This window comes from Monodelphis domestica, chromosome 2 (assembly GCF_027887165.1).
Source record: "Monodelphis domestica isolate mMonDom1 chromosome 2, mMonDom1.pri, whole genome shotgun sequence".
NCBI classification, from domain to species: domain Eukaryota; kingdom Metazoa; phylum Chordata; class Mammalia; order Didelphimorphia; family Didelphidae; genus Monodelphis; species Monodelphis domestica.
In genome coordinates, this window is record NC_077228.1 from 205,168,616 (window position 1) to 205,181,188 (window position 12,573).

At 40.4% G+C, this 12,573-nt stretch overlaps 1 protein-coding gene across 4 annotated transcripts in view; it reads right to left on the minus strand.

The window, feature by feature from the left end:
- Positions 1 to 12,573, minus strand: part of PLEKHM1 (pleckstrin homology and RUN domain containing M1) — a 44,774-nt gene that overhangs the window by 18,135 nt on the left and 14,066 nt on the right. For all 4 annotated transcript variants that reach the window (XM_007482494.3, XM_007482492.3, XM_056817008.1 and 1 more), the window contains 4 exons: positions 10,990 to 11,613; positions 7,999 to 8,281; positions 3,534 to 3,792; positions 231 to 1,148 (listed from right to left, as the gene is read on the minus strand). In XM_007482494.3, the coding sequence (XP_007482556.2) occupies positions 231 to 1,148; positions 3,534 to 3,792; positions 7,999 to 8,281; positions 10,990 to 11,613 (2,084 nt within the window). The remainder of the gene's footprint in view (positions 1 to 230; positions 1,149 to 3,533; positions 3,793 to 7,998; positions 8,282 to 10,989; positions 11,614 to 12,573) is intronic.

A 12,573-nucleotide genomic window follows, 5' to 3' on the forward strand; every position in this document is an offset into this window, starting at 1 on the left:
AAAAGATCTTGGGGGGGCAGCTGGGTAACTCAGTGGATTGAGAGCCAAGCCTAGAGACTGGAGGTCCTGGTTCAAATCTGGCCTCAGACACTTCCCAGCTGTGTAACCCTGGGCAAGTCACTTAACCCTCATTGCTTAAAAAAAAAAAAAAGATCTTCATGATGTATCCTGACTCATCAGCAACAAAGTAATGTATTAAAAGTGCTTTCTGAATCTAGAATCACTCATACCTGCACAAAAGAAGCTCTGGGAATCCAGTCCTTTCTCTGTGGGGATGGCCACCAGGTACTGCAATAGGAAGCCATTTTTCCCTGTTGCATACTTCAAGATTTCTTGGGAACTCTCATCTAGGCTTCCCCCAAGAGTCAATGCCTCTTCTGCTGTTTCCAAATAGGAGGTTAAGACTTTTCGTACAAGCTCTCTCCAGGTTGCTGCCTCCTCTGCACTCTGGGCCTTCAATTTCAAGGTGGCTTTGGCTGTGATGATCTTGAAAAAAGCTGGGCTCCCCAGACTTGTGTCAGGAAGAATATCTCGGATTGTCTCAATTCCATGGCTATCACTTAATATTTTTTCATTGTTCCTCATTTTGAAGCATTTTAGAGACTCTAAAGACAAGGAAAAAATTAAGGGAGTCCAAGTCTTCTCTGTATGCATGTAGAGAACAGATTCTTTAATAGCATCTAGTTCAGGCATCAGTGGAAATGGCCAATCAAAATGGCCACCTAGAGCTGCTTCCACCTGGGAGACTGGGATGGGGTAGCTGAAGGAGCTGCCCCGGGGGTGCTCGAGATCTTCCACAGGTTCTGGGACCTGAAGTGTTTCCCATTCTTGTTCTTGCTGAGGTCGGCATTTCTGCAGTGCTTCATGCAGTCGATCCAACCAATCCTCAGCCTCATCCTGGCAGGGAGCTCGAAGGGTCAGTTTCTTATTGGAGAATATCAAATCAAAACGCCCATCACTTTGGGCTGGCCCCACAGACTCGCACCGAAGAAGGGAGCAGTTCTCTACACACTCACGGTCCTCATCATTCAGATAGAGACGAAACTCAAGTGGGGAGAGCTCACAGAAATATTCTTTCCACATACCCATGGCCCCACGACGTTCCAGTGTACCCAGCTTTATGAGGCCCCTGAATGGGTTGGAGAGCCCTACAATCAAATATATTTCAGAAAATTATAAGATTTTTAGAGCCAAAAAATCCAGATACTCCCAAAGGATCAGAAAGGCAAATGAGGAATAAAATATCAGAGCTAAAGGGCAAGTGCTTGGCTGTGTATATATTTTTATAAAATCAATGATTTAAAAATTTTGTTTGAGAAAAATTTCAGGGAAAGAAGCTTGCTAACTCCTTGAATCCAGAAAATGAACTGTTTGGAGAAAGGTTTCTTCAGAAACCTACCCTGCATGAAGAAGATCCAGAATGAACTTTGGGTGCAATTGATTGAACTGAAGGGAGTGGAACACAGTTATTTTGAATGCACATTCTTATGCCAAAGGGGACTGCCCCCAATTGGCTTTTTTTCAATGTGCCTAGCAAACATTGGTTTTGCTTTCTCTCTCTTTTATTTCTCTCTTCTCTCTCACTATTGTAGTTTCCTTTTAGAAGGTGCAATATTGTATACACCTTTAGTTAGAAGATTTTGAGGTATAAGCAGATTATGTTAAATGATCAATTGGGGAGACTAGTCTCCCAAATGATCACAGGGAGATTGTGAAGATGGGATTAACTCCCCCTGCCCATTTTTAGATTTAATCACCAGAAGCGTGTATATACCCCACTTATTCTTAAATTTGGGGAGGTCTGTGACCCATTTGTGTTATAGTGAGTGACAGATCATAATCAACTGACTGCCCCCTGGGCAGGCCTAAGCAAAGCTATAGCTGCAATTAGTCCACATAAAGTGGAAGAAAGGTACAGGAAGTGATGAAATGAAGGGTCTTTAAAAGTGGCAAGTACTTCCTGTGACCAGCTCTTTTGCCTTGGAACTTGACCTTGAAGGAGCTCTGGCTTGGGACCTCAGACTGCTCTTCGATTTTCCCTTAGAACTAGCACATGGGTGAGTGAAAAAGGCTGACTCCCTTACTGGTTTTTTGGGAGGTACTAGCCTCCAGAGAGGTCCCTCATTTTGGAGGAGGCCTCATGGCTAAAACTTATTTAATTTATCTCTGGGCCCCCTTTGATGGGGCCTCTGAAGTCCTGCCTGGTTCAGACTGGGCCAGAGTAATTATCTACTCTCTCTCATTTCTTTACTTTCCCTCCTTCCCTCTATTTTATAAATAAATTGCCATAAAGTCATTCTGACTTGAGTAATAATTTCGGCGATCACATTTCTCATATATTTAGTCCAACCTTTTAATTTTTAACCCTTATAGCTGGAGAGATATGATTCACTAAAGCTGAAACAGAGACAGAGAGAGAGAAAGAGAAAGAGAGAGAGAGCGCGAGATGAGAGTGTGTTTGTGCATGTGTGTACCCAAGTGCAAACATATGCATATGCATTGTAAGGTTCTTTAACTGAATTTTGGAGATGTCCTCCAGAGTGGGAAATGCCACAAACTAGTTCCACTCAAGAGCTTAGAGAGAAATCCAGAGGGTAAAATAGATTTAATGTGAAACCCAATGAAAAGAGAGTCAGGCCTAGAGACAGAAGGTCCTGGGTTCCAATCTGACCTCATATACTTCCTAGTTGTGTGACCCTGGGCAAGTCACTCAACTCCCATTGTCTAACCCTTACTATTCTTTTGTCTTGGATCCAGTACTCAGAATTGATTCTAAGACAAAAGGCAAGGGTTTTAAAAAAATTACTATATTTTTTAAAAACAACAAAAAGGAAAGAATGTTCTATCTCATTCAGAAAGAAATATCTATTTCAGAGTTCTATACACCATGGTCAAGACCAGGACATCATCAATCCAGCCAGAAATTTTCTATTGGGCTGCAGAAAACTGAATAAAGGAAGAAATGTTCACTCGCTTTTAAAGGAGAATATCTAAACTCATAAATACAATAGATTATGATTTAAAAATGGAATCTGAAAGTCCCAAATATGAAAGGATTATCTTCATTATAAAAAGGTGACAAAGGATGGTAAACATTATGAGAACTGCTTAGCAGCTCTCATCAAGACTATTAAATCTTTAGAAAGAATTGCTAGAAAGTTTGGAGTCTTGAAAGGAACCTTGGGATAGTGATGAGAGCCACAGACTTATTTTATAGTCAGGCAGCACCCATTTCCTTATTGTGAGAGAAAAATCTCTTGTAGAATCTCTATCAATACAACATTCATAATTCTGAGCACTATTAAGGCTATCAAGGAGAAATGATTTTGATTTAAAAATGAGATTTTAGTTTGCTATATGATCTAATTATAGGTTTTTATGTTCTGATACCAGTTTCCTCCCCCACTCCTTCAAGAGAGACACACTTACTAACAGAAATTAACAGGAACCAGGGTTAAAATGTTAGAAATACCTGTTGTTACACACAGCAGTGGGCTCTAACTTAAAAAAGAAATGGGGCAGTCTGTGCATACCAATTTGTCTCCGATGGACCACCCAGAAGTGTTTATACTCCGGATCAGGGATTGGCTTGGATGGTCTGGTTTCCAAAGGCACACAAGCTTGATCCGAGGGCCCCATGAAGTGGTTCTTCCCTGGCCCTTCAGAAGCAGGATTATGGACATCAGGTTTTGTCTCTGGGGTCCCTTCCCCAGAGATATCTGAAGCACTATCTGGAACCCTCTCAGGGGAAGGCCGATAGAAATCATCCTCTGAGATCCAGCTCTTACTTTCCTATTTTGTAAGAGAGAAGTAATAAATATTGACCTAATGAGAAGCAGTGTCCATGGATAAACAGTTTTAAGAAAGGAGGCTCCGAGTTCTAGTCCTACCTCCCATATATATTGGTTGTATGACCCTAGGGAAGTCACTTAACCTCTCACTGCCTCTGTCAACTCCCTGATATTTCTAAGTTGTTGAGCAAGTGCTAAAAACTGCATTAGGGAACATTCTCTACACTAATGAAATCACAAGGTACATCCCCAAACTTGGCCACATTTATATAATGTTTGAGTTTGTAAAGTGCTTTAGGTGCATTCCCTTATTTGAGATTCAGAACATGCCTATGAATGAAGTATCACAGCTGTTAACCCCATTTTACTAAAACATACACTGAGGCACCAGGTTAGGTTGCCACCATTATGACTCTGCTCAGTTTGGCCATTTGGTATATGCGTTTGACTGAATGTCAGTGTGAAGTCAATGAAGTTTCAGTCTATGGGAGTACAACTGAAGGCCTTCATAACAATCTCCCCTAAGTGTGATAATACCACAATTGCCAAGAATTGAGGAATCTCAGCTTAACAGTGGCCAGTGAGTAGGAGAGGCAGGATTTGAACAAGAGCATGGCTGACTCCAAGTCCATCATGCTTCTTTATTACAGGAAAGTCTCTAAAGAAAATGTTTTTGCTTTAAGGCATGCTTGTGGTTGGAGAGAAGAAGATTCTCTATTTGGTCATTTAAAATGTTTTCACCTTTCTGCATATATGCCAACATCTTCAGGTCTTCTTTAGACCACTCCCTTAGAATTCCTATCCCCTTTAATTCAGCTTCTCCAGGTTTGATGGCTTGGAGGCAGGAAGAAATTCCTGATGGACAATGATTCCCTTTCCTTTCCCTTCCTATCTCAACTCCAGCCTATAAATGATCAGTTCTAGATGTAAAAACCAAGAGGAAGAGAAAAGGCAACAAAGCAAATTGAATGTGTCTATCTCTCTATTCAAAGGAAATCGTGTATGCACAAGTCACAGGAACAATTCAATTAATAATGTTGTTTTTAACATATATATTAACATTGCAAGTTGTAATCCATCCCATCACTCTCTGAGGTCCCTCCATAAATAAACAAACAAACAAACAAAAACCCCATATATACACATATCTATAAATACAAATGGAAGGACAGGCTAAGGGAATGAATTTGAAGATTTTCTTGTGATTGGCTTAATCCTGTTAGGTGTTAAGTGACCACCTATTCCCTCCAACTCAGGTGTAGAAAATTAGTAATTCTTTTTAGACCTGACTAAAGACCTTGGTTTAGGCTTTCAACCACCAGGGCCAGGAAGAATCTTATAAACCTGGAACTCCTTAAAATCTTTTCCACTAGGCAGGGCCTTCTCAAACTGGATATGGAAATAGTATTTCCTTCCAACATAGAAGGTCTGAGTTTTCCAGAACAGCTTTCCTATGTTTGCTATGTAGGTAACAGAACACTAGCTTGTGAACAATAGCATTCCTGGGTCAAAGAGATATAAAGATCAATTTCTGAAAAATGTGGTAAGATGATCTCAGCATCTATTACATTAGCAGTTCTTCCACACTCAGGATATCTGATCATAGATTCATGAGAAATAGAATATGAACCTGGCCTATACTGAATTCCTTGATGGAAATGACTATTATAACATAATTGGGTTAATATGTTTAATACAGGTCCAACAGGCTAAAAACAGTGGTTGCTATGGTAACAGGTGCTAAGTGAGGGTTCCTTTGAGAGAAAACCAGTTGCTATCTAAAGGTTAGAAAGATCAGTAGAACTGGCACTGATGCTTGGGCAGCACTGAAAGTGCAAAAGGGGAGGGAGGGGCTAGCTAGGTGACTCAGTGGATAGAGAGCTAGGTCTGGATTCAAATGTGACCTCAGATACTTACTAGCTGTGTGACCCTGGGCAAGTCACTTAACCCCCATTGCCTAGCCCTTACCACTCTTCTGCCTTGGAACTGATACTTAGTATTGATTCTAAGACAGAAAGTATGGGTTTAAAAAAAAAGAAGTGACAAGGAACTTTTCTGCATCAAGACAAAGAAAACTTGCTCATCATTTATCCCCTGTTCCTAACTCCAGAGTTTTTCATCAAATCAGAAAGCTACTTTCTTATTTCCTTCACCTTCTGCTTGTGCAGATACCTGGCCCCTGCCTATTCCCATTCAGAAAGATCTCTCTCTGTTTTTCTGATTCATAAGTGTGAAAAAAATCAACATTCAGAATATAAACCTCATCATTTCTACTGCCTTTCAGAAACCAAAAACCAGCACACTGGACAGTGTACACACATATAGCTCCCATAGTCTATATGGGCAGCAAGCCCAAGAGGATCATCATAAATATGATCTCTTAGGTCCCTTATGGATTCAAAATTACATGTTCTATGACTACAAATGTATTATTTCTGCCTTGTTTTATTCTATGGTCCTTGTATATGTAAGTAACACATTTGTGTTTAATATATTATATAAAATAATCATTAGGGATAGGGATAGTCAGGCAAACAGTTAAGAAATACTTATAGGCTTACAACGTGCCCGTAACTATATTAAGAAAGGCAGTACCAGTCCTTGCCCTCAAAGAGTTCACATTTTAATAAGGAAACAACATATAAATAATTGAGTACATACAAGAAGCACACAGAGTAGCTGGAAGAGAAGGCAATCTCAGGAATGGAGGTATAGGGAAAGGTCCCAGCCTGTGGAAGGGGAGAGCTAAACTGAGTCTTGAAGGAAGTCAAGGAAACTAAGAGGTAGAGGTGAGGGGAAAAAGCACTGCTAGGCACAGGGAATGTGTGTGTGTGTGTGTGTGTGTGTGTGTGTGTGTGTGTGTGTGTGTGTGTGTGTGTGTGTGTGTGTGTGTGTGTTGGGGGGCAGTTAGTGCAAAGGCATGGTGATGGGAGACTAAGAGTTGTGTATAAGGAACAGAAAGTAGACCAGTGTAAGCTGAATCTTAAAGCTATGGGTTTACAGGTTAAAGAGCTTTAAAAGTCAAACAGAGGACTTTATATTTTACCCTGGAGGTTACAGGGAGCCACTAGGGTTTACTGAGGAGGTAACAGAAAAGTCCCTCTGGCAGCTAAGTGGAGGACAGACTGGATTGGGGAAAGAATTGAAGCAGGGAGACCAATTAGAAGGCTACTGCAATAGTCTAGGGAAGATGCAATGAAGGTTGGAGCTAGGGTGGCTGCTGTGAGTGAAGAGAAGGGAACTTCAGGAAGCAGACTCTACCAGTACAGGCTGGCACTTCCCTGTGACTTATTAGTCCTAGAAAATTGCCTAGAATGCTTAGAGATGAAGTGACTTGCCCAAGGTTATACAACCAGTGTATGTTTAAGGGATGATTTCAACCAAGGTCCTCTAGTTTCTAAGCTCTGCTGCTATTCAACTGCTGACTGAATTGAGAAAAATTACTTAATTAAAAAAATTTTCTTTCTGATCCAGTCTCTACTTGTTCTCCCTATCTGAATGGTATATATAGCTGTCTCACCCTAATGCTTTTGGGACCAGCACATCCAAAGGTGCACTGGGAACTGAAGAGCCAGCAAAGTGTTCTTTCAGCCCCTCTGGCTGACTCTTGGCTAATCTTATTGCTCAGCCCTGACATCTCAGGGTGGGGCTATAGTATCAAACACAAATAGCAGGAACAGAGAAAGAAACTGCTGCCCCTCTGAGTGAAAGGAGAAGCAATACTGAAAACAGGCAGCTCCCAACAAGAGCTCCCCTGGCTGCTGGGAAGAGCTCCTGCTTTAGTTTAAGTTTATCTCAGAAAATCACTCTACCTTCAAATAGTTTAGTGCCTGTCATCTTCCAATCTCAGTTCAGCTGTGGAGATTAGAGAGGTGAACAAGCTTATTTATTCATGTGTGTGCAGCCTCTCTCTCCTATTATACTGCATGCTTTTATAGATGAGAGTTATGTATCTCAACCTTGTATCACTTGGGGCTTTACACAAGGTAGGGGCCTAATAAATGTTTGCTGAAATGATATGTAGAGTTGGAAAGGCCTTTGGAGATCTTTAGTACAATCTTTCATTTTACAGATGAGGAAGTGGAGGTTTAGAAAAGTGAAATGACTTGAAAGGACATGGTCTTTTCACCATAGCAGGCTGCCTTCCAAGCAGCCCTCCATCAGGGTCAGTAGCTATTGCCCAGAGAAAATAACCTGCAACACCTACTGGAGAGGGAGCTGATGAAGCAAGGTAATAATCCATCTCTGAGTCATGCTCCTGGCTCATCTCCTGGCCATTTGATGCACCCGGTGCTTGTGGCTCTTCTTTAGGATTATAAAGCTGTGGGTATGAACTCCTACCAGCATCATCAGTGTCAGTTAAACAGGGCTGAGGCAACCTCAGGGCACTTGAAACCAGGGACACTGGCACATGCTTGTGGATATCCAAAGGGCATCTTGGGTCAGTATGAAGTTCTGCAGATCCTTCCAAATGCAGGTGTGCTGTAGTGCTAAGGATTAGAGAAAGAAGAAATAATTAAAGTGGAGGAACCTTGAGGATCCTGAGATTCATTTCCTTGGATCCTTATTTTGATGGTTGGCACCAAATTAACCTGTACTTTGTTGAATTCAAATGTCCCAGAAGTTTCTGAACAAAAAAGGATTGGAGATGTGTGTGTGACAAGTTATTAGCTGACAGAATAAAAAGACCATAAATAAATTCTCTCTACATATACCTTCTCATGTATCTTGCTCCCTCCATGCAGTTCCCTATTTTCCCAGTGTGCTACAGGATTATATATCAAGAGTTGAAAGGGGGGCAGCTGGGTGGCTCAGTGGATTGAGAGTTAGGCCTAGAGACAGGAGGTCCTAGGATCAAATCTGGCCTCAGACACTTCCCAGCTGTGTGACCCTGGGCAAGTCACTTCACCCCCATTGCCTAGCCCTTAATGCTCTTCTGCCTTGGAGCCAATACACAGTATTGACTCCAAGATGGAAGGTAAGGGTCTTATTAAAAAAAAAAAAGAGTTGAAAGGTCAGAAGCTAGGGAAGGGTGTAGGAAGGGAAAATAGAAACCCAGAGCACAAAACACATTGGGTCATAGAAAACGTACAATGCACATGAGGAAGAGCTGGAAATAGAAGCTAGGCACCCTTTATTAAAACCTAAATCCCAAATGTCAGGGACAAGAGTTTAGGAATACAGTGATCATTGCTTATTACTTTCTGAGCTCCAAAACTTTGGGCACTGGAGAGAACACTAAGGCCATTCTTAAAGGATAATCATTTATTCCAAGTGTTTTTCTACTGGAAAGTAATGAGGAAAAGTATGTTCAAGGGTAACTACTTATGAGAGCTGGGGTACCATTTAATAACAAATACCTGGTTATGGCTGCACAGAGATTTCTTGCTGCTCTTAATCTCTATATTCAAGAGATGTGGAATCACATGTATTACCCTAGATTGAATTGCTTGCCATCTTGAAGAGGCAAGGGAAGGGAGGGAGGGAAAGAATTTGGAACTCAAATTTTTGGGAAATTAATATTTAAAATTGTTATTATATGTAATTGGGAAAAATATTATATTAAAAGAAAAAAAGGGTGTGGAATCAGTTTAGGAGATATCTCAAAGGAATTCTAAGAAATGGCAGAGAGGATACCTTTTGTATCAATAAAAGCAACAGAGTGGCATGGTAGAAAAAGGAGGATAGATGGGGTGATGGTGTTCAAAGGAATACATCAGATTGGGGATCAAAGAGTGGGAAGTTGCTGAAAGTCAGAGGAGCTTTCCCTTCCTGGAAATTCTGATACGAAGTCCCAATACAGTGTATTGTTATCATATTATGATGTAATCGCACACACTAGCTTTTCCTATTTTGTATCTGAAACATACTTGACTGCAAAAATAACCTTTGAGAATAACTCCTTTTACCTTTTCCTTCTAAGAATTCAAGCACAGTTTTCTAAGTCAACTACTTTCCCTCCTACAGTCTCCATCTTTTATTCCCTTTAGTCATTGGATTACAACACTGTCAAATCCAGGGCCCTCAGATGATTAATCAAGTTTTTTGGAGCATAGTGGAACACAATAGAAACATCATATTGGGAGATAGACACAATTATTAACATAAATACTGAAGAATCAAAATTTGAAAATCAGGGCCATATAAAACTGAGACGGTAGAATCTAGTTCTACTTCTGTACTCCTATCTACAAATATAAAAGTAAGTAAAGAACAGACCTCTAAATTGAAATAGGGGTATAAAACACAAGATCCTTTGGGTTAAAGTGATATTTTAAACTCTAATATTTTACTTTTAAAAACAATATTTAGAGAAGTCAAACTTGTAACTTGAAGTTAGTTGACAACCAAAAATCACATCGTGGTTGTAATAAAGACAGGAATTTTTGCCAATCAATGTTAAGTATCTCTAAGCTACCTGTCCTAGAGTAAGGCCTTCTTCCAGCCCTGAAAAAGGCTACTTTTCCACAACTAGAAGCCAAGCACAAGGTTCTTAGTTCTGGCTCACTAATTCCTTAAGAGCTAATAGCACTATAGAAAAAGACACTTGCTTAGTTTTCAGCACTGAGCTTCCCAAACACTTACAATGTTAACTCAGAGGCCTGGAAAATTCCAACCACAAGTCTGGCTAAAAAGATGTCCTCTTGCCAAAAGGTTGAGCTTCTGACAAAGAAAAGGTTGACTTTTCTATTAAGAGGAAATGAAGGCTTATGATATGATGGAAGGATAAAACAGTAAGGCAGAGTAAGTAATACTTTAGTAACTAGCATCTTACGAGTTTTTTGTTCAATTAACTCAATCAAATTTATTTAGACCAGTATTTGAGATGTCTGTCTCTGCTGTAACCATTCCTATCTCTTCAATGTCTCTCTTCTTTACCCGACACATAGGCAGGTCCTTCTGGAGAGCTAGTTAAAATACTTGCTCACTGCACCCTCTTTCTCAGCTTATTTGTTTCCCATTCTATGCCTCTGCCCATGCAATGGTTCCTCTTTGCCAGTCATATCTATCACTTTCTTCAGGAAATCTTTTCTGATCAATCTCACCTGACTCTAGTCACTCATCTCTATCTGTACCCAGTACTTAGAGATCATAGATTCAGACACTAATGGCTACATTTTTTGAAAGGATGGATGCTACAGTGGAGTGTTATATAGTGGCCATTAAAGGCATGATGAATGAATAAATGAATACTTACTCTTGCAAAGACCTGTCAGAATCAAAAGTATTTGCAGTCCCTAGGTCCGAGTCATAGGACATAGGTTCCTCAGAGCGAGCAGGGCTCCTGGTACCATTCTCTTGGAGGAGACAACTGTCTGAGTTCAGGCTGCAGGACAACTGAGAGGAGCTGGCTGTGTTGAGGCTGAGAGAGGATGAAGTAAGCTTCATGCCACATCTGATCTTATTGCTTGAGTGCTGGACCTCGATGTCCTCAGAGCCTGAAGACTGTGAAATGGAATCTAGGGACTTCTTGCGGTATAATTCTGCACCTCCAGTTGAAGAATCCAATTCTGATAGTGGGCAGAGGCCACACAGTGCCAGTGGTGTGATGGTCCACTCATTTAACATGGCAGACTTATAAGACAGTTCAAAGGACAAGGAAGTCAATCCTTGTAATAAGCTAAGGAAGATCTCACTTTCTTCAGGATCTAGCAGCAAGGCCGTTGGCTGATAGTACTTACAGAGCTGGGACTTCTCCTGCAGAAGCAATTTCAGGTAGCATTCCAAAAGCCCATCATTTAGGGCCAGCCGTAGCCAGGCCCGGCATCGGCCCACATCTGTATTGATGAAGGTCAAGTGCTCTAAATCGGTAATTGTGTTTCTAGGAAATAGAAGGAACAAGTTTATTTCAAACAGTTTAATCAAGAGCACAAATAAAAGTACCACAACTTTATAGACTATGTAATAAATAACCCATATAATTCCTGAAACAGGTAGAAGACATAGTTTTCACGTGTTTCCTGGAGAATATATCTTAAAATTGTTTAAAATATTCAGAATATACTCGGCCCATGCATAATAATAATAATAATGATAACGACAATAATAAAATATTTAGGATATCCCTTTACCTTCCATTCAAGTAGTAGTAAGAAGGAAGGGCAAGGGCAAGGCAAATAGGGTGGTCAAGTGACTTGCCCAGGGTCGACACACCACTAGGAAGAGTCTTGAGTCCAGATTGGAATTTAAGTTTTTCTGACTCTGGACCAGGTTCTCTATCCACTAAACAATCTAGTTGTCCCTCCACCTGAATTCTTACAGTCAGTACATCATAGAAGATATAAGCTATTTTTAAAAATCCATAAATCTCACCTTAGGGCCCCTTATCATTCATTCAAAAAATATTTGTTAACTACCTACTATATTCAAGGTGCACATTGATGGATAGATATCAACCCTCAGAGTCCTTGCCCTATAGTCCAGTAGGTAAAAAACATACAAATACCTACAATATGGATTAAAGAATTTAAATGCTATAAGAATACAGAGGGAAAAAAAAAAGAATACAGAGGGATTATTTCAAATCAGGATGAGTGTTTTTTTATATATAAGGCACCATGCTGACATTAAGGGAATTTCAGCTGGGGACCTTCTTCTGTGTCCTATACCATATGAATATCCCACATCTAGTATCTAGCATAGAATTGAGCTGGAAGTGTAGCCTCAGTAAATATAGCTCTCCAGTTCATTTGGACTCCTTTCCCACTGCCTCTTACTATGCACAAGGCCTATGAAAGTTACTGAGAAGAGCTAGTACTCTTTATCCCCATGTTACTTTATT